Raw genomic sequence first — 26,662 nt, 5'->3', positions numbered from 1 at the left:
ACTAAAGCAAGAAAGAGATTCTACGTTATCGGTAAACAAAAGGGAAAAAGAGGTTCTACAGACAAAGAACTCAGGTGTGGGTTAGCTCATTTCTGCCAAAGCCCATGTATCCTGGAAGAGTAGCTACTTCTAAGTGGGAGTCTGTTGTCTGTACCACTGCACGTGCCTGGCTTACTGTTTTCCCGAAAGGCACATGCAATTCACAGGTAAAGAAAAATAAGTGGCAAGGAGAAAATTCCAGGTACTGGAGCAGAGTGTTCTATTCATCTCAAAAGATGAAAGCAGGTATCTTTCATTACACGTTTTTGTTCTTAGAGGAAGAAAGCCAAAAATATGTGATTTTCATATTTGTGTTAACACAGCAGAGCTTCTCAAAGTCACTGCCAAAACTGGGCTGGTTTTCTTACCTGCTTTTTCCACACTTTTAGTTAAGGATATCTGCCTCATTATAAACCTCGCTGACTCCCTAGACTTTCTGTAGTCTGGCTTTGCTGTGATTACTGGTCAAAACCTTTAATTACAGTATATAGTTTGTGCAGCTGCCTGGAAATTGGTCTCAGGGTCAGTGGCTCTTCCCGTTCCCCTCTTTCCATTCTTTTGAAGCAATATTGCTGAACTGAAGGCATTGTTCCAGCTTTCTGGTATGCTCTGTCTGCTGCACACTATGAATAGCTTTGCAATCACTCTAGCAATTGGTTCTTCAACTGCCTTTAGGTTGTCAATTGTAATTCATTGGCTCCAGGCACCTTTTCTCTTTTCATTCTCTTGAGGTCTTTTCTTATTTAATTTGCAATAATATTAGGGAATGTCTTCTTCAGACATGTCACTAATGTCTTCCTGATTTTGAGGCTGGGTGTACATTTAACTTTCATATATATGCCTGTTAAAATGTTTCCATACTTCCTCTGTCTCTGACTTGTGATGACAATCTTTGCAGGATGTTGTGAGGAATTTGGCTTTATGTTCAAGTCTTCTTGCTAAAGAATAATCTAAAGAACAATCCTCCTTGAAATATTCTCATCGGAATTAATTCACGTAATTAGTTATGGTTATTTTATAACTTCCCAAAGATATAATTTTCCATTTTTGTGATAATTTTAAGCTTTCATATTTTCTTCCCATAATTATGCCCTCTTCAGTTTATAAAAATTATAAATTTGAGTTCTATACAACTTCAGGAATTAGTTAACTAAGAAATAAAGGGTTTTGACTATTTAGAAATCAATGTCTATGTTTTTAGAGCCTTTCAGAAGACCTATCCTTATTCCTCAAATATCATTTTAGAGATTACATAAGAAAACATTCAAACTATTCAAAATGAGTTCCAATGCTTCTGCATTACAGGTAGCTTTATTTTATATATAGACACAGATTTATTTATATATATATATATGTATGTATATAAAACATATATACATACATATATATATGTGTATATATGTATATGTACATATATACGTATATATATGTTTTATATATAAAATACATGTTTTATATATAAAACATATATATAACATATATATGACAAGTATATATAACATATATATATAACAAGTATATATATATATGTTATATATATGTAACATACATTTATATATTTTTAAGAAAAAGGACAAACATCTCTTGATTTGTTAAGAAAAAACAAAACCTCAGTGGATTATGTCTCAACTCCTTAGTTCTGTATAAAACCCAGCATGGTAACCCCTCTCATTAGCCTCAGCCATCCCAGAGTAACCAAAGGTATTTTTAAGCAGACACTATGTAATAATAATAATGAAAATAATTATCATAATGATAATAACTAACGCTTATTGTGCTTTTTATCTTCAAAGCACCTTACTGACATTAACCATGCGTCTATTTTCAAATTAATTTAACTCGACAAATGTCTTATTAACTCTGTAAGTTATGGAATGTGGAGTCAATGGAGTTTTCTTTTGCAAATGAAATAAATAAGTAAATAAATAATTGGGACTAAGGGACGAGGAAATCAGTCTGAAAACTTCAGCCTCAGAATCATTTCTTGGCTTTGTTGAATGAGGCTTAATGAAATACTAATTTTTACAAAATACAAAATTGAAATAAAGGGTGAAGTTCACCACTACAACCATTCAAATACCTATTGCTTCAAAAAGACCCAGAAAGAGAAAGTCAAACTCTAACTGTACTAGTTATGATTATTGTAAAATATTTAAATATGTACAGGAATTAAAAGTGTTAGATGTACGAAATGAGGGGTGCCTGGGCGGCTCAGTTAGTTAAGTGTCCAACTCTGAATTCCTGCCCAGGTCGTGATCTCGTGGGTCCTGAGATAGAACCCCGTGTTGGTTCTGGCTGATAGCGCAGAGCCTGCTTGGGATTTTTGCTCTCTTTCTCTCTGTGCCCCTCCCCCACTTGTATGGCAGGGCACACAACACTTTCTCTCTCTCAAAATAAGTAAATAAATAAATACATCGGTAAACAGCCTTTTAAAAAATTTAAGAAATGAAAAAACTCCCTCTAAGTTTCATTAACGTAGAACAATTTTACAACAAAGCTAGATTTGTTCTTAATACATTGAATGTATTGCTTTAAAACCATTTCGATTACGTTCCCCTTGAGCTGCATCATGTACCAGTCTCCACATGAGAAATACAAGTAAAAGACAGTTTGCTATGCTCACAACTGAAATAAGCTCTATATACTTAAAATGTAGGCTTTAATAAAAGCATATTAAAGGAATATTATTCAGCCAAGATGTCCTGCCACTTTCTACGAGGAATTCTGGGGAAAAAATAGTAACCTGCTTTATAGCAAGGTCCTCAGGTGGACAAACACAAATTTAAGTACATGAAAATAAACATCTGTAAGTCTGGTCAATGGCAGATTAAAGCTTTGCAAAACCATTACTATGGTCACAGTGGTGAGATTTCATGCAAGATGCAGTTTATGAGTAATATTCAAAGGTCAGGTTTGGTGTGGAGGAAAAGGAAAGTTCAAGGGTGGGAACGTGAGTTAGACTAGGTAGAGTTAGGGAATCTGGATAAAGTTGATGGTGTCAAAGCCAGGAGGGAAGCACATATGGGAAGTACTTATCCCAATAACATATAATTGAGCACAGAGACATAAACAAGCCTGAAGTCCTGTCCTTCAAGGAGCTTACAATCTTGAGGGGTAGACAGAAAAGTTACATGCAATTAATTCTAGTATTATGACTTGCATATGCCCAGGATGCTATGGGAAGTCAAAAGGAGGGCACCTAGCCCAGCCTTCGATGCTTTAGGGAGACTTCTTGATGTGACCTATGATCTTAAGGTGGTCTTCCTAGAGCAACAGATATAGTGAGCAGTAGCTCAATGTGAGTGAGACAAGAGAAGGGAATTCAATACTCAGGCACATTGATATATAAGATCGGTGGTGTTTCACTTGTTTCTAGAAGGAATCAGAACATAGTACTGGTTTTTAATATGGGTATCATGAAAAAATAGATAGGAAATTGGTTCTTAATGGTCTGTGTTGAAGAACAGGGAGAAAAGGGGAGGTCTGGGGGTGTCAACAATCAGGAAACTGCAAAGTACCGCAGAGGTGGAAGAATTATACCCGGAAACATCTGGATGTGCAAAGTAAGAATTGGAAGAGGTTCCAAAATTTGCCAGCTTTACATTAAACAAAGATATGCATTTGACAGACTCAAGGAAGAAAGTGTAAAGAAATAGGGGTTTTATAAGAGAACGTAATGAATTCTTGTTATATTTTTAAATGTCTTTCTTACACTGTTATCCCTCCTAAATAATTTTCTTGATACAATGGACCTTTCGTATATATCACTTGTTAATGGGAATTTATTAGCTTTCAGGGGGCAGGGCACATTCTCATAATACTGCTTGGTGGGTGCGAGAAATACAGGTATACGAGTTCCCTTGAATGCTAAGATCAAACTGGCTAGATTTAGAATTGATGAAATCAAATATAAAAATTAGTTTTTTCATGTACATGAAGTACATGAACGTACAAGGACATTTCCTGACTCCTTTGGCATTCAGCTAAAAGTTGCTCTTCAAAATATAGAAGAGTCATTATTATAAATGTAACTATCGCAATGGTGGTGATTTCAGCTTCTCTTGCACGTTAGTAAACGTTAGTAAACATTTTCAGGAGATCGCGGCGTCATTCCTCTAAACCCTCCCATTGTTTCCCCAAGATTAAACTGTAACAGAGTAAAGTACATCTGTAAGGAATGAACAAAAAATAATTTGTATCTCTTATATCATTTTAAAGTAAGTATACGTCCCATAAGGGAATCTTCAGACTGCTCACACAATACGCATGTCCGCTGCTCTAAGTGAAATCAAATCAGTATTCTAAAATGCTGCCAAGACGCAGGTCAGGACACTTGGAAGCTCCTAAGATTTAAAGTGTATGACACTTTACAATCATTATGGTACAAACACACACACATTTCTGTCCATATACAGACAGTAATAATAAACTAAGTATGTTACATGATTTAAACACTGCTTTGTATTTTCTAATAAAAGATTAGTCACGTAAAACCAGAGATGATATTCACCACTTCATAGAGATACCAAAACAAAACAAAAACACCACTCCACCGTTAACAAGTATGAGTATAGAATAAAAATTTTAAATTAGAGGCTTACTACTTGCAGATCAACAGTTCCCAAACATTTCAATCCTTCAAAACTCTCTGACCCTTTTAGGAAGGGGGAAATGTATACAATTTAGAAATAATGATCTATAAAGAACAACTATAATTAAATGCAATGGTTCAATAACGTGAAACACACACCAGCACTCTCTTCCACAAGAGGTCTATAGACAAAGTATTCATGATACACTCAATATTGAAAAGTATTTTTCAAAAATATGAATATTTATAATCGAAGCAAAACATGGGCTAAAAAGGTAATGTATCATTATAGAAATACTTGGGAATACTCTACTCACACTTGTATTTTATTCTTTCCTAATAGAACCCCACATTCAATGTGCATCACAATAACAAACTAAGTGACAATTGGAAGAAAACTGAGAAATGCCTGATCACAAATTTTAACCTTAATGTTGACATCCTAATTTAAAAGCTGGATATTCTTGTGCTACAATTAATGAACCATGGAACCATTAAAGTCATTTGACCTTACAATGTCACTTCAAGAATCTTTATTTCACAGTTTTCACATTTCTTAGTATTTGCTTCGATGCAAAATACTTGACAGAGTTGATTCAGTATTTTTGATGTGCTATTTCTAAAAAAGGTAAACATTTTTGAATTAAGGATATGGACAAATATCAATTCAGATTAGGCTGCTGAAAGGTTAAACTATTTCACGTTGACAAAATGTGTCATTTTATAAGACACAGTAGTGCCCAATAAAACAAAAATAAGATTTTAAAAAGCTAGGAAGTAAAAGAGTCCCAATCGGCAACCGTGTAGAGGGAAAACAGGATTACATTTATTGGTTACTATATCAACTTAACTTCTCATAAAATCCTCCTAATCTATTAAATAACTTCAGAACTGAAGTATGCTCTCCTATGGGAGTTGTAAAACAAATTAGATACAATTACCATTCAATACAAATAAAAAGCCAACCTATTTACCCTTAAGATGATTCTTGTTTTAAAGCCTTATTATTCAAATTGGACTAGAATTTTCCCTAATGAATCAAGTGGGCCACTTGACTTATAGATTTTTATATTATATTTTCTATAGAGAAAAGTAGTTGATACGAATAAATTCTGGAAAACTGTGGTAACTACACCTCCCCAAAGTGAATACAACAAACATCTGTTGCAAAAACTGCTTGGCTTTCAGACAGTACATAAAGGGTGTTCTTTTTCCCAGTGTTTTGCTATTAAAAAAAAAAAAAAAGATTATTTATTAAAAAACACGTTTCTACTATCAATTCTCAAGATGTAAAATCTTAAAAGGCTGTTGAGTTAAACACAGGTCATTACCAGGTTTATTACAGAAGGCGAACTATGCAATGTACAAGACTCTACTTGCTTCTAAAAGGGTGACAAAATAATTGGGCATGTTGCCCTCTGTGGGTTAGAAAGTAATTTTAACCATTGTCTTCCTTTCTTAACTCCATTCTCTACACAAACATTGCAACACTCATAGCAGAGGAAGGGACTAAATATATAGAACCTCCAGAGATTTTCATTCTCTGGTTGGAATCCCCAGGATAATTCCTCTTTCTCCTTTGGATCTCACCAGCTTCTAAATGCAACAACATTCTGTTATCCTCATTAGATGATAAATGAATTTTTAAATTTTACTCCAGTGACAGGGTAAATAATTACAGTTGTTTTTTTTTTGTTTGTTTGTTTTTTGCATAATGCATTGAGCACAAAATGTAATAATTTCAATGGGAGGAGGGGAAGAATCAATGAGCCTTTATGACTCGTGGTCTTTTCTTAGCTGCATCAAAGAACTGTTCAGTGCTTTTGGTAAACTGAATGCATTTTCCTTGAATTCTGAAAGAATAGAATTTTGCCTCAAACTCACAGCTATTTTGCAAAGTAAAAACCCATCCTTTTTAGCATTTGGAGATTACACAAAGTGCACACGAATTAGCAGGTACAAACCAATAAAAATGTTTATAAGCAACAGAGCACAGGGGCATGTAATACCTTCACAATAAGGTAAGGAGGGGTAGTATACAGATGGCCACTTCTGAACATATTTCAAATGACATGTAAGTTTGCTCACTTTTTAATCTTCTATCCCTCTTCTACGCAAACCTACTTCCAACCATTTTGAGATGATTGCTTATTAAAAGTCTAAGATTCAGTTTTTATAATTCCACTTTTATGCTAACTTATTAATAAGATATTGAGCCCTAAAACATTCCTAGGAGTATTTCAACAAGGCATTGTAACACACTATTCTGAGAAACCTCTTTGTCATTTAAGCCACGAGAAAAATAGAAAGCTTCCTTTTCTTTTTCTGCCAAATCCAACGTATGGGCACTTCATTATGTTTCGACAAGCTTCAAGATCTATAACAGAATTTGTCTATGTCTTTAATTAAAATCTAAAATGTTAACGTCCACCTGTATAGTATATGTTTATATAACCACAGGGACAATACCTTAAACAGTCCTCAAAATGGTATTTGCAAATTCCATTACAAGCAAAAGTTTTGAGGAAAAGTCATTTAAAATTGATATAAATAGAAAGGAAAGTCAGTCATACATGGTCCAGGATATACAAATTTTGAATAATTTTCAAATCATTCTGTTTATTCTACATTTACAGCCTCTGTCTCACTAAAAGATGAATCATAAAAAGATATTTGCCCGTTTCTTAGGAAAGATACTGGCGAAAACACACAAGGCATATTCCGAAGCAATTAATTGTTAAAAGCTTCCTTTCTTCAATGTGACAGTCTTTAATTTCTATGGAGGATTACCCTGAGTTATCTATCTGGTTTCAAGAAAACATTAGTTTCAATTTTATGATGTCTAAGGAAAACAGTTTCTTAAAATTAAAAGAAAAAAATTCAGCTATTGTACATAACTTGAATAAAGTGATTTGATGTTATAATGTCACTTGTATATGTATTTCGTATGTTTTATTATAGATGTATTACATATTATTTATGTACAAAACATTATATTGTCTATTTGTATTCTGTACTGCATACATATATTTCCCACAATGAATCTCAGAACAATGCATCTTCAGCAAGTATCTTATAATTTATAATACTCCTAACTGTCTACGATTAGATACTATTATATCTACTCTACAAGCAGGAAAACTGATGCTGAGAAAGTAAAAGATTTACCCCACCCAAGTCTTAAGAACAGATCAGGAAGGCGCGACAAGTTCAATGCTGAAGATCTGCACATTAATGACTCTGAATACTGCTTTGTTTCTATCTTTATTACTTACTAGTATTTATATTTCACAAAATCTAAAAAGGAAAAAGGTGCATGCTGACTACTTAATGATAAACGAAGCAACAAAAAATGGGCACGAGTTCTATTTAGTAAGAAAACCTTGCCTTCTTCACTATTTTCCTAAGACTTAAATGAAAACTGTCTCGATATAGTATCTCTTCTACTGCTTAGTACTTTAAACTTCAAAGTAAATTATCTAAAACCATCCCACTCACTTACTTAAAAAAAAAAAAAAAAAAAAAAAAAAGCCTGCATTATTCCCATTTTACTGATGGGAAGACAAGCAAAGGAACAAAGCTTTTTGCCTGGGTCCCACATTAAGTGTGAAACCAGTCTGGAGTTAGAACGTCTTAGGTGTTTGACGCCTTATCCAGTGTTTCAGACTACAGGGCAGTGTGATTCCTACTAATTATAATATCCTGAAGTCACTAAAGGAAGCACACAATTTTCTGAAGAAGGGGAGAGAAACCTACCTTGAAAGTTACAGGTGTAAAGGAATACATAAAAAGTCTTTATTTCACTGTACTTTGGTTAAAATTCACTACAATTCAAAATTTAAAAATTATTCCCATATCTTATTCCTTCCGTATCCATGAATCAGAAGCTCTTCTGGGTGAGACACTGATTTTTTTTCAGTCCAGAACTAGACTCATGCTTTTATAGGAGAGATACGCACTAAGAAATGAAATTCAATGAAGAAGATAAAGAACGGGTCCATATTAAAGTGTATTTGGTGGCATGGAACTTGCAAGATAAGACATCAATTTTCAGCCTGGCTGGTTACAGAATAGGACTCATTGCTTCTAGTCAACAGTGAGCATTTCAGAGAGACAAGAACATGACATCTGAGGGCAAGTGATGCATGGTGACACGCATGAGGCATTCCTTGAAAAGCTGGAGAAAAGGAGAATGAAGTAAGCTAGTGGGGTAAGAAATGCTAAATCACCAAGCCTGCAGCCTTTTAAAGCAGATGAGAAAAATATTCAGATAAGTCCTTTAACTTTTGCTAAAGTTAAAAAAAAAAAAAAACAAACCAATGATGCTTTCCAAGTGGAGAAAGGTATATAAACAATAATTTCTATAGATTGATAGAGTCTTTCTACTTTCTCAGAAAACTAGGGTTTCGTGTTGGAAAACACCACAACCAGCATATTCCTAATTACAGACAAGTTTTCAGATTCCAACGTGGCAGCAAAACCACAGCACACAAGACAAAGGCTTGTCACGTTCATGAGACATACCTCTTGGACTGATCGAGCAGCTGGCTTGTCTTGATGATTGGCCAATATTAAAAAGGGTAAAGTGCATAACTGTGGGTGCTGGAGAGCTGAGTGCAGTTCATTCCTAGCAGTTTCTAAATCATCTTCTGAAGAGGCACTGTCTAATACAAATATTACCCCTTGAGATCCTTGGTAGTAGCGGCTCCAATATTTCCGGATATTATCAGCCCCTGTCAAAAACAAAACAAATTCTTTTTAAAAATAGCTTTCGGCAACTGAAAAATACTCAACAGTCCTGTTGGTGTTCCCAACACTAATTCCTACTGGAAACCAATGTAGCTTTTAAAAATTAAGGGCAGAGAACATGGTTGATGAGGACCAAGGCATGAGAGCCAACAGGTGGATGTGGCCTTGAAAGAGAACACCCAAGTTTATCAGTCATTCTTTATACCTTTCTTATCAAAATATGTGAGAAAGAACTAGGATAGTTGTTTTGATTGAAAGTCAACATTTTTTTCAGATTTTGTTTACTAGTCCTAAATAAAAACTCCACTCTTTATAATCAGAGTTTGAGCCTAACTCAGAGAGTAGTGTAACCCAGCTAGCTGTTCACTGAAGCTTTATCCCAGACAATGAACATGATCCTGAGGACAGTTTCTAAAAGAACTACTTGTTGATCATGACAGCCTTATTTAATTTCATCTAGAAAGTGAAAACTACTAGCACAATATTTTTATGTATCAAAGTGCTGAAATCTGTGATGAATTAAATACTTGATACATTTGCATAAACCCACTTGGCAATGGGCATACTCATGGTCTTGATATGATGGGAGTGTTCATAAAAAGACATGGAGATTCTCAGCATCCAAGGCCACATCTTATTCCTCTTTGTATTTTCAACATCCAGCATTATGTATAACTCAAGGTTCAGTACAGGAAAGAGGAAAATGAGGGAAGGAGGAAATGAAATTATACACTAATTAGGCTTTATGGATTTTCAGACTAGAAAGACCTGTAAAGACTATCCAGTCCAACTGTCTGAGGAACCTGGGGCCAAGAGAGGTGAAGTGACTAATCCCCATTCATGTGTCTAGTAAATCTCAAAACTGAGATTTGCATCTGAGTAGACAACCTATCCAGGGAGGGCATGGGCATTCCCTACTACATCAGGATAAGTGTTTCATTTATTTCCATTCTATTCATCAATAGCATGGGCAGTCCATGGTTTGTGTGTGCGTGTGTGTATGTGTGTGTGTGTGTGTGTGTGTGTGTGTGTGTGTGTGTGTGTGTTTGGGGCATGGGACTATTGGTTATACAACAAAAATTAGATAAAGGTATTTCATTAATTTAGTGTATATGAGCAAGTCTTAACCAGTTAGTAACTACATGTTAGCCCTCCATTGAATATTTAGCTCCTATATTGGATATACTGCACTAAGTGTTAGGAATAAAGGACTGGAGTTGGTGTGCACTAACTGACAAGAGCCAAATATGTGCATCTCTTCCCAACTCTGTATTCAATGATGCCATACTGGTAGCTTCAAACTGGATAGGGTGGGAATATTTTCACCATTGAAATCAACGAAAGCTATCATCAGGTCTTTTCTTCCCCTAAGGGCCAACACACCACTGGAGGGCACTAAGAAGCCCATATTTTTCTGTGAGAAATAGAAAAAAAATTAATAAAGTAATAAAGCTCTATAGAGAGGTACTCATTAGGTATCATGAGCACAAGAGATGAGGCATCTCAACCAGGCTGGGCAATCCTCTTAAAAAATAATAGTTACCAAACAGCTACCATTTATTAAGCACTTCCTACATTCCAGGCATGGTGCTAGGTGTTTTCAAAAGAACAGCTCATAGAATTCTTACAGCCACCCCAAGAGGGAGGTATAACTGATTCAGGATTTAAAACTTAAATTTCAGATTTTAAAATCCAGGGTGTCCATCATAATCCTATACTGAAATACCCAGCTATATAAGAGCATCAAGGATATTTAATGTAGAACAACCTTGAATATGTAAAAACATGGGATAAGAACAGGGTTAATGCAGATCAGGCAACTTTTAACCAAGAAAACAGTACAAAACAAAACAACTTAGGCCACAGATTTAATATAGGTAGTTAGTTACATAAGTGACGGTCTAACTAAGAAAACAACAGAGCCACTGAAATCAGCAACACTTTAAGCCAGGTTCCCCAGGCACAGAGTCTGAGACCGCATTTCTTGAACACCTGATTATAGACAGTGCTGTCAGGAGAAACCTGGAGTGAAAGAAGCAAGCTAGAATTGGGGAAGGGGCTTGGCAAAGATCTGGTTTCAAAAATCTACCCTCAGCTTAATCCAATGAGGAGCTCTAGAGCATGCACTAAACCACAGAAGTTGTCCAGTCCAAAGACAAGGAGGCTGGGCTGCTATACCCCGGTACAGTCATTGGCTATGAGCCACCCCTAGGGAACAGGAGGGGGTAGGGGTGTGATCTCATACTCTCCCAGACATATTTGGTTGAGGCAATTACTGTCAGCCAAGGGCAGGCCTCTGGAGAAGGGTACAGGTGTGAGTCATTAGCAGCCAATACTCGAAGCAGCTGGGAGATGGATGCACTGGCCCAGTAAAGGAGATCTGGGTAGGATACCAACAGCATCTGCTACAAGCTACATCCAGACATTATCCATATGCTAGAGAACCATCCATAAGTTTGAGGAGCAAAAGTAGCAGCAGTGTTACCTGATGGTAAATGTTTAAGACAAAAATAACGTGTGTGTATATATCTGTACATAAATTTATTACAATTTTTACTAAAAGGTGTGTAGCACACAATTTTCATATAATATACACAACATGCTTTACTGTAAATTCTATAGAGCTCATTAATTCTCACAAAATGCTTTCACTGATTTTGCCCAACTTCCGTAATCATAGCCAACCAACAGTTGCAACTGACCAAGTGCAGTTCCAAAATAAATGGTGGTGGTGCTAAGTGTTTTTACATGTATTAACTCATTTACTCTTGACCATCTTAAGAGGTAGGTATTGTTATGGCTCTCATTTTATCAACAATAAAACTAAGGCATGAAACAATCACATAATGTGGCCAAGGTTACACACCTAAAATATTTATCTAGGTCTAATGTGATTGAAATAGAAGGATCATTGACTGGAAAGGTGATAAAACTCAACAAAAAACTCTACTACCACATAAGCCAAGAGGGGGGAAAAAGCAACTTATCAAAATAAAAGGTACCTAACATTTCTAGCCAATGAGTTAAATGAATATTTTTAAGTACTATTCTATACAAGTCACTAAGCAAGGACCTATAAGAAATATTTAAAAATCCATGATTACCCTAGATCAAACCCACAAATTCTTTAAAGTAATAGTTACTACAACAGGGCCTGTAAATACATCTTAATAAATATGGCCATAGCATTAGAGGGGTGCAGAGAATTAAGTATAAAGAGAAGAATACTGGTTGAATGTTTCAGTGGAAATTTTCTATTGGAAATACACGGGACATATTCGAAATCTAACTCATGAGGGTCTTTTTCAACAAGAAACTATTTCCATCTGCCACCTTTGGGAGCACATAAGACATCAGAAAATGGTTAGACAAAATGACCTTAAGTCCAATGACTGTTGACAGATGAAACAAATCCAAAGAGAAATGCTGGAATTTCTTAAAACATCCATTCTATGATATACTATGTGGATGATAACTTATTATTAATGAAAAGACCCTTTTCTTTAGTCTCCTGCCACACAGCTTTCTGTCCAATCTTAGCATGTCTAATGTTCATCACAAACACTGGGCTTGGAATCTGAAATTCCAGTTCAGCCTTTTGCACAATGGCTTTGGTCATCAGGGCTTCTGGATGAAACCCAGAGTACCCCAGGAAACCAGGAATGGGGTGAATGGTAGTATCAGGTTGGTTGGCCCAGCTGAGAGGACCTTAGATGAGCCACCAGATTAAAATGAGAAATAGACAGGTCATTAACCCAGCTGCCAGATGCTCTGAGAAGTGAGCCTAACTGGGAAAATTAGGAACAGAGTTTGATGTCCACATCCCAACAGTCCTCGCCCACAAACCAAGTCCAAGGGGAGTAACACACGCAGGGCATCACATCACATCATAAATGGTCTGGGGCCACTCATTTTAATGACTGAATAGCGCATGCTCTGTGTCACTTAAATTGGCATATAAAGAGGTTAAACACCAAATCCAAACCTGGCCTGTATTTTGAATTCAGATTAAAAAAAAAAAGGGTATATTAACTGTAGAGAGGTTGGGGAGGTGAGGGTGTTACCCAGTGTCTGAATTACCCAATGTCTGATACTGCCTTACTGAAGGTTGTAAGGAGCCCTTCATATCCTAAGAGTTCACTCAGAAAGCCAATCAACCAGGAGAGCCTGGTTCAAGCTACTACAAGAGAAAAGATAGAAGATGGGAGCATAACGTGTCTTCATTATGCAAGGTTCTTTTGTATGGCACACTATGGACAACTATGGCAACATTCTCTTATTTATTAATTCCTCTAATGGATGTTTACTGAACACCTGGCACCATCCCAGGCACTGGGGACATACTAGCAAACAAAACAGACAAAAGCTTCAGTCTTCATAGTGCTTACATTCTTTATCAGCAGGGCCAGCCTACCAGTATAGAGGTTAAAAATGCCAAGTATTTGTTTTTCAAGCTCTCTCTTGCAGCATGGACAGATGACTCAGTTTTGGCAAACTGGGATTCAACACAGGTCTGCTGGGAGCTTTTGGGACAAACTGTGCCCCTCAAAAAAAGGGAGATGCTCAAAGAGAGTCACTTCTCTCTTCTAGCTTTTAGATTCTATTAGATGATAACCTTCCCAGCAATCTTGAAGAAGACATACCAACACATGAGGAGGTCACAACAGGAAGACAGAAAGCCTGGGTCCTTGAGAACACCGCTGAGCAGCGGTACCAACCACTTACTGTAAGAACTCTTTATTTTGTGAACATAGTGAATGCCTAATTACTCGTGCCGATTTCAAAGACGATTTTATTATTTGCAGCCAAAAAAAGATGCTTAGCTCCCTTAAGTTAAAAGGCTGTAGAGGTAAGTTTCTTAAAAGAATTTTTCTTTGAGGGGCGCCTGGGTGGCTCAGTCGGTTAAGCGGCCGACTTCGGCTCAGGTCATGATCTCGTGGTCCGTGAGTTCGAGCCCCGCGTCGGGCTCTGTGCTGACAGCTCAGAGCCTGGAGCCTGTTTCAGATTCTGTGTCTCCCTCTCTCTGACCCTCCCCCGTTCATGCTCTCTCTCTGTCTCAAAAATAAATAAACGTTAAAAAAAAATTAAAAAAAAATTTTTTTCTTTGAAAGATGAAGCCAATGAACTAAATAAACAGGGATACACGATAAAAACAGCAGTTTGAAGTTGTCCCTATGGAAAATCTGATCTCTAGATCAGTGATGTTTAACTCAACTTTCTGTGATTTAAAAAAAAAAAAAAAAAAAAAGCCACTAGCCATTGTGGCTACTGAGCACTTGAAATGTGGCCACTGTAACTCAAGAACTGAATTTTATTAAAATTTACTTAAATTTGAAGTTTAGACGCCACACGTGTCTGGTGGCTACTGTATTGGATAGTGTGTTCTAGATATTCCTCTAACTTACTGCTGCCTTGAGCGACTGCTAGAAACCCCCAAGAAGAAAACAGTTAGAGATCTGATCCCATCTCTGAAAGGAAAAGCCATGCAGCCATGCTGGTATAGGAGCAGGTGTGGTCACTCTGATCCAAAGACAAGTGTGCCAAAGGGTGACACAACAGGCTAACCAGGACGAGGGTGTCCACTAGGGTCACCCTGTTATGGCATATAGACTCAGGATGAGGAGTCGAGATTGTCTTCTCTTTCTATCCTCTTACCACAGTCTTCAGAAAATGGAGAATATTTTCCCTCTGAAAAACTTAATGAGATTGGAGACCCATAAATGAAGCCAATTTTGGAGAATTTTAATTGTAAATTAATTCTTCAAATTTTAGTGAAGGAGGATATATCCTCGGAACACAAGTGGCATCAGCCAGTATTACTTTAAGAAGAGTGATTTCCAGCATAGGGAGAAAATGTTCAAGGGCAGGACAGGAGAAGGGACAGAAAAGTATTAATTTTAAAATCTTTTTTTTACCCCTCCCATATATGGAATCTTGGTTTTTCTGATGGGTGGCTCCTTCATTCTTTTTGTCTTCTATACATCAGACCCACTCAATCTGTTTTTAAAAACCGAAATATCCAAGAGTCCAGGAGGACTAAGACATACATATCTAAACTCAAACTTTTGTTATGGACTCCCCGCAGCCCCTGCAAAAAGCACCGAAGTATCTTAAATTAAGCCCTCCTTAAATGCTCAATACAAACTATAAAAATGTGAAGATTCAAAGTCAAGTTCTCTGAAGGGAGGTGTATTGTCTTATTTTGCTTTCAGAATCAAAAAGAAAACCATTCTAGATAATAAACAGAAATGTGGTCTGCATGATCGAAGAACCACGAACAGGATAAACTGTTGAGCTGGAGGAGACCAAAGTCCTCAGGCTCACAGTGAGATGAGCTGAGAACACCCACATAGAATATAAAAGAGGGTTCACACCTAGTCGTCATCCACCCCCGCCTCACCGACATATTACATCACATCTAACCTTGTAAAGGTGTTTATATACATCACCACACATAACTTTTTAGGAGTTATTATCCTTATTTAATGGATGAAGAAATTGGGACACAAAGTTTAAGCACTTTCCTCCATATCCAGCTAATAAATGGCAGATCTAGGATTCAAATTTCGGACTGATTCCAAAGCCCATGTACTTTTCTACTACATGATGCTGCTTCACAGAGAGTACAGGAGGCTCCAATGAAAGGGAGAGAAGAGGAGAAAACACATTCCAGTGGGGAGGGCATGGCTGGGAGCATAAGATAAGAGGAAATTAGGAGTGGGTGGGTGGTGGGGCACAGTAAAGAGAATGAACATGAGAGAAGCCTGAGCTGGTGACAAGTAATGGCCAGTGTGAAGACAGAATGTGGATGGCTTTGTAAGCCAGGCAGTGTCTGGGCTTGAGGCAGCAGTAAATGGGGAATTATTACAGAGCCCTGGGGAATACTACCTGGCAGCTGGTCTGGTCTTGCTTAAGGGTCCTGTTGACCATCCATTACCTGTTATGGCAATGTGATTATGGTAACTGTATTTAGAGTAGACAGTACTACCTACTCATATCTGAGCTTCTTCCAGTCCTAAAGCCTCTAGATTTCATAAATCTTATATATTTTATTTAAGAGAAAGCGAGAACACGCATGTAAGCAGGGGTGAGGGATAGAAGAGGCGGGAGAGGGGGAGAGGGAATCTCAAGTGTGCTCCACATGGTGCTCAATCTCACGACCCTGGGATTACGACCTGAGCCAAAATCAAGAGTCCGACACTCAATGAGCGACCAAGTGCCCCTAAGATTTCATAAACCTTAAAAATGAATACTCTCCACACTCTTGGACACACAGCTAACTGCATATCTTGAAAAAGATTTGCTTATTAAGGTCTTCCTGTGTTTATTGGAAATCTATGAAAACATGTGGGCAAGAAAGAGTTCTTCCTTCTCCCAAACGGTGTAAGGGAGTCAGCAAAGGAAATATGTAAACAAATAGTCTCTGCCTTATTTTGGATTCCCCCAGTGCAACGGGTTTATTCAAGCCATGAACGCAGGAAATACTAGTGGTAGAGTGAAAAAGTGGGGGAGGGAAAGAGTCAACCCACAAGAAGAGCTACCCAGCCAACGAACCACTGTGGGTAGCCTGAGCTTACTCATACTAAAACTGGGAGCCAGGCACCACTGGGGAAGCATTTGGGTCCTCATCCACCTACCTCCCATTAGTGGTTGCTTGAGGAGAGCTAGGCATTATTTTCCTAGCATCTCTAGCTTTGCCAAGGCACTGAGGTCTCAATAATTCTTGAGAGTGAAGGCCTAAGACCCCATAAGGGTTTTAGAATAGTACATACTCGTTATCTTTAATATACAACGGGGACCACTGAGGTCCACTAAATCTCGCACATTTGGAGTCGTTTTCCAGCAGAAATAAGCGTGTTACACTGAACCATCTTTACACTCACGCTATCTCGTGTCCAAAGATAGGTCAGCCAGAGTTGGAAGTACAATTGCAAAATTAAGAGGCCTATATGGGAATCGTACTAATCTCCTTGGTCTCATTATGTTGGAATTCCAACAGTGGTCACATGCTTTAGGGACTAGAAATGTTATGATAATGTGTGCAACCTTGGACTTGTGCAATCTGAACTTCAAATAGCACACCCCCAGAAAATTCTGAAGGTAGTTCTTAGCCTACCTTTTAAAAAACAAAATGTGCGACACTATACAAAAACTGATGCACTAGTTGCCCTGTTCTTACCTTATCCTGTTCCTAACAAATATTCTGGATGTCCATGTTACTCAAAGCACAACTGTACATCAGTACCTTCAGCGTTAAGACCTAACAACCATACCTGAGGACTATGCCTGCCATCTGATACCTGCCCTCCTCCATGTTCTCACTCTGGTCCATACCCTCAACCACTTTCCACCTGGATCACCAGAATGACTTATTTAACTGGTCTCCATGCTTCTGTCAAGCCAGTACTGATTAAATTATTAATGTTTGTCCAGGAAACTAGCTCAAGCTGTATCACCACACTGCTCAAGAACATCAAATGCCTGTAATTTGGAATTCCCAAGCTACATGACTTAGCATTTACAGTTCTCTGTGATCTGGCCTCAGCTGACCATTCCTCCTACCACTTGTTTCCATTCTGCTCCTTGTACAATCCACAAATGCAACTTGTCTCTCCTGGACCAGACCAGGCTTTCACCCTCATGCCTTTAGTTGTGTTATCCCCTCTGCCTGGAGTTCCTGCCACGTCAGGTCTTGTACACCGAAACCACCACCTGCTTGTCAAGGGCCAGATCTCCTACTCCACCAAGACTTCCATAGTCTTCCAGCTGGAAATCATTTCTCAGAAGCTTTTAATCTATTTCTCTTGGTGCTGTTCGTAATTGTTTCTACCCTGTAGCATAGTTATCTGAATATATGTTTCATCTTCCTGGTTAGACCGAAAGAGACATCTGGGAGTTTTGTGCATTTATGTGTCTCATTTCTACACTCTGAATGCATCTAACATAGTCTTATACCATCATTTTTTCAATGAATTGGTTAATCTTTTATAAAACGTTTACTCAGATTTCTCGTATGCAGAATATAGAATTCACCAAACAAAACACGTCATAAAGAAACAAGCGAAATGTGTGTGTGTGTGTGTGTGCGCGCGTGCGTGTGTATTTTGTGGATGGTAGTAATTTGTTGGCTTAGCATGTAGTTATGTTTCTGGCACATACTCTGCGAAGAATCATTCGCCTGACATTTTCTATTGAAAAAAATTTTTAATTCCACATACACAAAATTATTTCATGGCTTTGCCTCTCTCAGAGTTCTGTTTTAGTATTTGGAAATGTGAAGCCATAACGTTGCATGTGCTAAGCACTGTACTAAAACACAAATAAGAGCACTGCCCTGTGCTCTCTGTGATCCATCAGCCTGCCTGTCCTGATGTTCGGCAGAGCAAGCAGCCTTGAGAAACTGAAAGTGTGGAAAGAAAAAGCTGTGGGAAGAGTTGTGGGAAAATGTTCCCCTCTGGGCTCCGGTAACAGCCAAGGGCCTACTGCCTAGAAGACCCACAAACCCAAGGTGATCACAATTTGCATGACTCCACATGTTTACTAAGCAGCAAATTCCCGAGCTATTGGCCTAACACAAAAAGCAAAAAAGCACATTTTATAGTATTCTGGAAAATCTGGTGGCCAGAGTAGGAAAGCTAGTCTGGGAACAATTTTGTTGAAATTGCCATTGACTAAAGCAACAAATTGGGAAGAGCCACAATGAGAATTTTCTGGCTGAAGTGGAAGGTGTTTGTTCCATAGTCAGGGTGAAATACAATCGTTTAAAACTGCAGAAATGCTATGGCATTCTAGTGTAGCTTCCATTTCCCCCCACCACAAGTTTTTATTCTAAAGTTTAACTTATACCAACCATGTGACAAAATGGACAGATGACATGAGGTTCTAGATGAACATAAATTCATAGCCCACAGAAAAACTTTAAAACTATAAGCTTTGACCTTCAAAGGTAGAGTATTAGTCTCTTAACTGTAATTTCTATTCTGTGATTAATTTGACCTCAAAAAATTACTAATAACCTACTCATGTAATAAAACCTTAAGGGGAATTCTGCTTGGTCCACAACATTTATTTGAACCCACCCCTATCTACCCTTTTGTCCTTTAGTACTCTGTCATTCTTGACGGAAGGTTTATCACAACTCCTAAATGGAGATTTCAGTTTTCTCCCATGGATTCTTTGTGTTCTATTTGTTGCAACCCTATGGATTATACAAATTCAGTGAGGATCCATGTTTAGGCCTAAGCATAAAAGAGGAGAAAAAAAAAAAAACAACTGCCTAGGCTTCAGAGAAATGACACCAGTGTTTAATAATGTACATAAGCTAGTATACATTATAATCTGAATTATGCAATTGGGCAAGTCAAGGCACTTTACAAATTATAAATAAATATGGGCAGTTGTCAGCGTAGGGATCAGTTTACACTCCAAAACTTTTGGAAAGCTCCAATTTTTTCAGAATTTGGCACACAATTTTCCTTGAAAATAAGCCAATGCACTGGAGTTGGGTTTAGTCATGAGAGGCAGGTTAGTTCTGATAGAGGATAGGACAGCAGAGAGATTAGCATGCACTCTTAAGTCAGACTTACTGGGTTCAAAAACTAGTTCTGTCACATGTCACCTTAGTGACCTTGGGTAACTGGCTTGTTGTAAGCCTTGGTTTTCCTTCGAATAAAAGGAAAAAATAATAGTTAGGTACCCAATAGGATTGTAGGGATTAGATGAGATAACTCATTTGGCATAGTGCTTGGAATGTTCTATATGTTCAGTAAGCCTATAACTTACTGAACTATAGTGCTCACCTAAATGTCTGAGTCAGGAATTTTTGCATTTATCTGTAACCCACTCATTCGCACTCAGTTTTTTCATAGCTTTTAGGTAAACACGCCACTTTCACCAGGTCTCTTTATCCATCAACTTTGCTAAGTCTATTCAAGATCCTCCTTGCTAGGTGGGTTCAATGCTATGTCTCCAGGTGTTTAAGCAGACTCTGGCACAGATCAGACTCTCCGTATTTGTTGCTGAAGTAAGTGAAAGAAAGATGAATACGCGCATTATATGCCCATGCATTTGAGTAGAAGTTGTCTCATTTTTATATAGTCTAAAATACTCTTCACTGCTCCCTCGGTTCCTTTCATAATTCTTGTCTGAAATGCTCTTCTCTCTGAGCTGTTTTCTAAAGCAGGGGAATTCCTTTTTGTCCTCCAAAGTAAGCTTTTCCTCTGTCCTTCGAAGTTGCCATTATAAAGGGAAAGTGGCGATAAGATCACTCCACTTCAGACAATTCCAAAAGAATAAACTCTGTAACCACAGCTGCATGAACCACTCATTAAAGTGTCCTTAAAGTAATCAGACTTCTTTTTTGTTTTACACAGTTACTATATATTTAAAAGAGATTAGCTTATTACATCACATATACCATTAAACAGACTCTTTTTCACGTGTAACTGTATCATTAAATCAATAATCCCCAACCTTATTAGAAGCTATGCAATGTCTCCAATTATCTCAAGAGGCAAGTGGAACTCTCAAAATGAAATTAATTTTAATTTTAAAATATAAGTATGTCTGTATCATCCAGCACTTGGGGACAGGAGGTTACAGAAAATAGTGTCACCGCATAAAACGATTAGGCATCAGTACACTAGCCAAAGAGAAGACAAAGGAGTTTGAAACATTGCCTGAGGTCAAGCACTTCACTTCCAAATAGTTTCTCATGAAGAACACACTCAAAAGAAAAGAGACAGTGCAATTTAAATGATGCTAAGCCTACTGTCTTATTTTTATTTAGATTGGGATAGTTAAAGAATATATTTGCCTGGGAATAGAGAAGAGATTATATGAAAGAAATATTTATTAGGTATCCCACAGGGTTCCAGAATGCTGATTTTCTTAAAGCTGTGATATTAGGCTAGGAGTTAATTTCAGAGCTGACTAATGAGGACATATCCCTCCATTCATGTCCTTCTTATTTTAGATAAATGAAACAATTATAGAGTGGACATGTATAAAAGTATGGCTATCAGACATAAATAAGATCAGGATCCTTTAAAAAAAACTATTTTCAACCCATTTATCATATACTGTTGCTATTTTGAAGTTTCTCTTATATACAAATGGCTAAAGCATACAAACAGCAATTAGGAGAGGAAAAACATGCTACCTACCCCATCCCCAATCTTTGGTTTGTATTCTTCAAGATTTATCCCTTCTTTAATTAGAAAAATGATGGTCTTGCTATAAACCTCAAGAATCAGATCATTTCATTCAGTGCACACACTTATGTGCATACACACATGAACAGAGTCTTATTTACAAATCAATCTAAGGCTATGTATCCTTGTAAATAACCAACGTTGAAAATGATTTCTGCATAGAAGTAGGCAACATTAAGAGAATGACCCACACTTTTCCCTTCCATAAAGCCAGCGACCACATCTTCTCTTTATACCTGCCATATCAGAGTCACAGGTACTCAAATACAAGATTTCTGAGTTTACATGAGGAAGGTTCTGTCAGGAAAAGCACATGATCATCCCAATGCAAATAATCCAAAGTCTCACAGAGACATTAAACAGCAAAGGCTACGGAGGCAGCCTCCAAAATGGCTACCAATGATCTCCACTTCTTGGTACTGAGGCCTTTGTGTAATCTCCTCCCTTTGAGTGTGGGATGGTCTAGTGCCTTACTTCTAACCAACAGAATGTGGCAAAGGTGATGGGATACTGCTCCCTGAGTAGTTACAAAAGACTGTAACTTCCATTTTAATAACAGATTAGCTCTATTTCCTTCTCAGTCAGGATGCTTTTATGAAGCAAACTGTCATACTGCAAAGGCACATGAGCCAAGGAACTGAAGGCATCCTCTGGCCAACATGTGGCCCTCAGTTATCCAACCCTGAGGAACTGAAATGCACCAAGAAAAATGTGATCTTAAAAAAGGATCCTTTTGGGGTGCCTGGGTGGCTCAGTCGGTTGAGTGTCCGACTTCAACTCAGGTCACGATCTCACGGTCCGTGAGTTCGAGCCCTGCGTCGGGCTCTGGGCTGATGGCTCAGAGCCTGGAGCCTGCTTCTGATTCTGTGTCTCCCTCTCTCTCTGCCCCTCCCCAGTTCATGCTGTCTCTCTCTGTCCCAAAAATAAATAAACGTTAAAAAAAAATTAAAAAAAAAAAAAAAAGGGATCCTTTTATGGCCAGATTTCATTGTATAGATATGTCACATTATGCCTGTACATTCATCTGCTGACAGACATGTTGGGTGTTTCCGCATTTTGGCTTCTATGAACAGAGCTGCTATGAATACTGGAGTACAAGGTTTTTGGGGTTTTTGTTTGTTTGTTTTTTTGGTTTTTTTTTTTGAACACCTGTTTTCAATTCTTTTGAGTATATAACTAGGAGTAGAGTTGATGGGTCACATGGTAATTCTATATTTAACTTCAAAAAAACACACATTTTTTTTCTTGATAAAGTCTCTAAGTTTGTGGTCAATTGTTACATAGTGATAGATAACTAACAAAGTTAAAAAACAATTTTCAGTTAGACAGCAACTTCTACAATGTGAATTCATGAACCAAATGGGGAAAAAACTTACCCTAAGTCTTACTGGCAACTCATTGTTGCTCTACATAAATACCATCTACCGATTTCTCAACATGCTTCTTTCAGAGGCGACATTAAAAAAACGTCGTGAGGGCTTACTGAGTGCCGTGGACTGTGCTCTACAGTGCAGGTCAGAAAATGAAAGAGACATGGTCTCTGCCTTCACAGTGCACAGATCTCCAATTAAGAATTCTCGGATTTTCCCCAGAATTCTTTCTTCTCACTTTACACGTCCTCCTTAGAAATGTCTTTCCTCCTCCTGTTTCACTTACTTCTACTATCCTGAAGACGGCCGTTCAATCCCTCTTATCTGATTTTCTCTAAAGCACCAACATTCTGATTTCTTACAGTGTATCATATATTCCCTTCTAAAGTTTCCCAGGTATTTTAAACTCAACTTGTCCCCTTATGACCTCATTCTTGCCACACATTCTTTTCTAAACCAGTCTCCTGGATTCCCTGATCTGGGGATTGACAGCCACCCAAAGTAGAAGAGTCAAACTTGAGGCAGCTGGGTGGCTCAGTTGGTTAAGTGTCTGACTCTTGGTTTTGGCTCAGGTCATGATCTCACAGTTTCATGAATTCAAGCCCTGCATTGGGCTCTGCACTAGCAGCAAGGAGCCTGCTTGGGAATCTCTGTCTGCCTCTCTCTCTCTGCCTCTCCACTCATGCAGTCTCTCCCTCAAAATAAAATACACTTTAAAAAGAGTCATGCTTAACCCCTTATCTCTTTTTCCTAGTAGTCAATCATCAATCACCCAATTTTACCCTCTGTGTAAATGCCAAGCTCTTGGACACTTTGAAACTTCACCATGCATTTTTCCTCTGTTTTTCCCCTGCTCCACTCAATGTCTTACCTAAAAATAAAACAAAACAAAACCCTATGCACATTGTAACTCTACATCCAAACATCTCCTCTACTGAAGCCTTCCTTCATTTTCACAAAATTGCTGTCTCCATCCTTTGTTATTCTAGAGCAAACCGTGTATCCCCTGAATGTTAGGATACTTGTAACATTGAAAGCGTTTCTATACGTCCAGTTCCTTGTGATTATCCTGGACTGACAATCTATACCAATTCTTTTGTAGATTTCAAGGACCTAGTATAGGAATAAGCATATAGTCTTCAATTAATTTACGTGTGAATTAAAAACAGTCATCTGATTTATATTACTCATTCACTTGATCAACTAACAAGTATTTATTGAGTGGCATCTATGTCCCAGACACAGCTCTGGGCACCAGGCATACAGTGGCCAACCAGGTAGATGTGGCCCTTGCCTAACTCATGAGCTCATAGTCTAGCAGGTCACTGAACTGATAATACCTTTATGACATGATGTCATTTAGGCTTCAATTTACATGTGCTGCAAAGTATTTCCCATAACAGCATATATATTCTTCTGATCCTTAAGTAACAATTGGAAAGTTAAGTTTCTTTTAGAGGAGCTGTAAATAATTTTACTTCCAATGTCATCATCACTGCATTAAGAAGAAAAATTTAAAAAAAAAACCCAACCTCTCCCCACCTTGCAATCTCAAGACATATGACTGTACAATGTATCTAAACATATATGGGATCCCCCAACTATCCAGAACACAGCTAAAAACCAGGAGCCATGGGGTAGCCAACAGAAAGGCTCCAAATTAACATTCTAAAGCTCACATGCTTAACCACTCTAAAAAGTCCCTCAGGCCCACACGAAAATCTTGCCTAGAAAAAAAAAAAATGTGATCACACTTAGTTTCTTGGCTCCCTGCTCAGAGCATATTAGAAGTAGTAAATCATTATGTGGGAGACGAGAAATAGAAACCACCAGAGTCAGGCACGTGGACAGTAGCAAGAAGAGACAGCTACGAAAGAAAGCAAATCAGAAAATCAGAATATTTTAAGAGAGGCAAGATCAACATCTATGAAATAAAAATTAAAAAAAAAAAAAGACAAAGACTAGAAATAAAAGGTATAGCGGTTCTCAGATTTAATGCAGCATGAAAGAGTTATCTACTTCCTCCTGGACAGTATTGTAAAGTTTTTGGTGTTCATCAAATAAATGATGTATTTACACCGATATTTTCATTATTATGGAGAATTTAGAACATATATAAGTAACCAAAAAAGTATGACAAACACCATCACTCAGCTTTGACAACCATCAGTTCTGGCCAATCCAGCCTTACCCTAATTCCTCCTTCATATTATTTTGAAGCAAATTTCAAGTATCATATGATCTCATGGGTAAATATTTTGGTCTATGTTTCTAAAAGACAAGGATTTTAAAGATATAACCAAGATATAAATTACATCGAAAAGAAATTAACAATTCCTTAAAATCAAATATCCAGTTGTTCAAATAATAGCTCAGTACTAAAACTATAACCTCAGCTGTTTCCAAAATGTCCAACTGAGATACTACTATGAAAAGTATAACATGTAAGAATTTCAAAGTCTTAAAATCAAATTATAAGGTTTTCAACCTATTCTATTACAATCTTAATATTTCATCAAAATCTATTTTTATACTCTTAATTAGTTTAATTGGTTAAATGCCAAGACAGATACAGTAAGTGTTCTAAGAAACACCTTTTTTGCTAATGCAACAGCTAATGGAAATTTAGTGTTGTCAAATTATGGTACTATAGTATTTTAAACTTGTTTCTTTAAGGGAAGACCTTTAACAGAAAAATCATCCATTAAGATAATTTTGTCTATAGTCTACAATAGTTCTTTCAGATTTGAAGTGTAACGATTTGATTATTATTTCAAAGCCATATGCTAGTTCCCTGAAATTATCAGAGGTGGTGGTCTGTTTACTTACTGGGGGACCACAGGAAACCTTGAGAGAATTCCATATCATCACCCCGCTGCACTAGTACTGAGCTGTAATTATTCTCAAAAGCAAGTAGGTTGAAACAAGTGTAATGATACACACCTGAGAAATCTAAAATTTATCACTGATAACCACAATCTAGATAGGAAGTTAAAGAACTTGGAACACAGAAGACTGGGATCTCTTCTTACAATTAAAAGCTAAGGTTCTGAAGGAAAGATCAATAGTAGATTAGTGGTACTTGAAATGGGAACTGAAAACATGTGGGACATGTGAGGAGGAAGGGGGGCGGGGAGAGAGAGAGAGAGAGAGAGAGAGAGAAGAGGTAGTTTGCTCAGTAGAAAGTTCAAAACAGCTTTAAACTGAAATCAGAAAGAAACTATCCCTTGATAAAATCTCACCTTCCTAACATGTACATACGTCGGAAGGATTACAGATGTGTTGAAATTTGGCAGCCATTAGGGTGTCCAGTGGGACCTGGGGCATAATCCCCCCATTTCTTGTCATCACCTCTTGCAGGAAGTGGTTTCTGTTTATCTCAAGGTCATAAAAATATTATTTCCCATGCATCTGATGTGAAAAATCTTGGGAAGCATTGGTCAGGTCAAAACAGCTTAGCTGCCATTCAAAGCTCCCAATGGTCTAACCCAAGTGGTCACTTCTATCCTCAAATCCTTCTACACCACTTAGGAAATCTTTGCAGTGGCCAAAATGACTGCTCACATTTTATCTTATACCCATCATGTTCCCCAAGTGCCAACGCCTCTGCATATGTCTTTTCCCTTGGCTGGGAACCTCCTCTCTATCTTTGAGCACAATCTATTCTCAACTCCTGCATTAAAATGCCACCTGCACCACAA

The 26,662-nt window shown here is 37.6% G+C and overlaps 1 protein-coding gene across 3 annotated transcripts in view; it reads right to left on the bottom strand.

Moving 5' to 3' along the window:
- ARL15 (ADP ribosylation factor like GTPase 15) overlaps positions 1–26,662 on the bottom strand; it is a 409,306-nt gene that overhangs the window by 200,196 nt on the left and 182,448 nt on the right. For all 3 annotated transcript variants that reach the window (XR_007461467.1, XM_049648078.1, XM_049648077.1), the window contains exon 4: positions 9,155–9,363. Coding sequence is in view for 2 of the 3 variants with exons in the window: in XM_049648078.1 (XP_049504035.1) it covers positions 9,155–9,363 (209 nt within the window). In the remaining variant the exon portion in view is untranslated. The remainder of the gene's footprint in view (positions 1–9,154; positions 9,364–26,662) is intronic.

Source organism: Panthera uncia (assembly GCF_023721935.1).
Source record: "Panthera uncia isolate 11264 chromosome A1 unlocalized genomic scaffold, Puncia_PCG_1.0 HiC_scaffold_17, whole genome shotgun sequence".
NCBI lineage: Eukaryota > Metazoa > Chordata > Mammalia > Carnivora > Felidae > Panthera > Panthera uncia.
The sequence above is the reverse complement of the archived record's forward strand: the minus strand, read 5'-3'. Positions and strand labels throughout refer to the sequence as shown.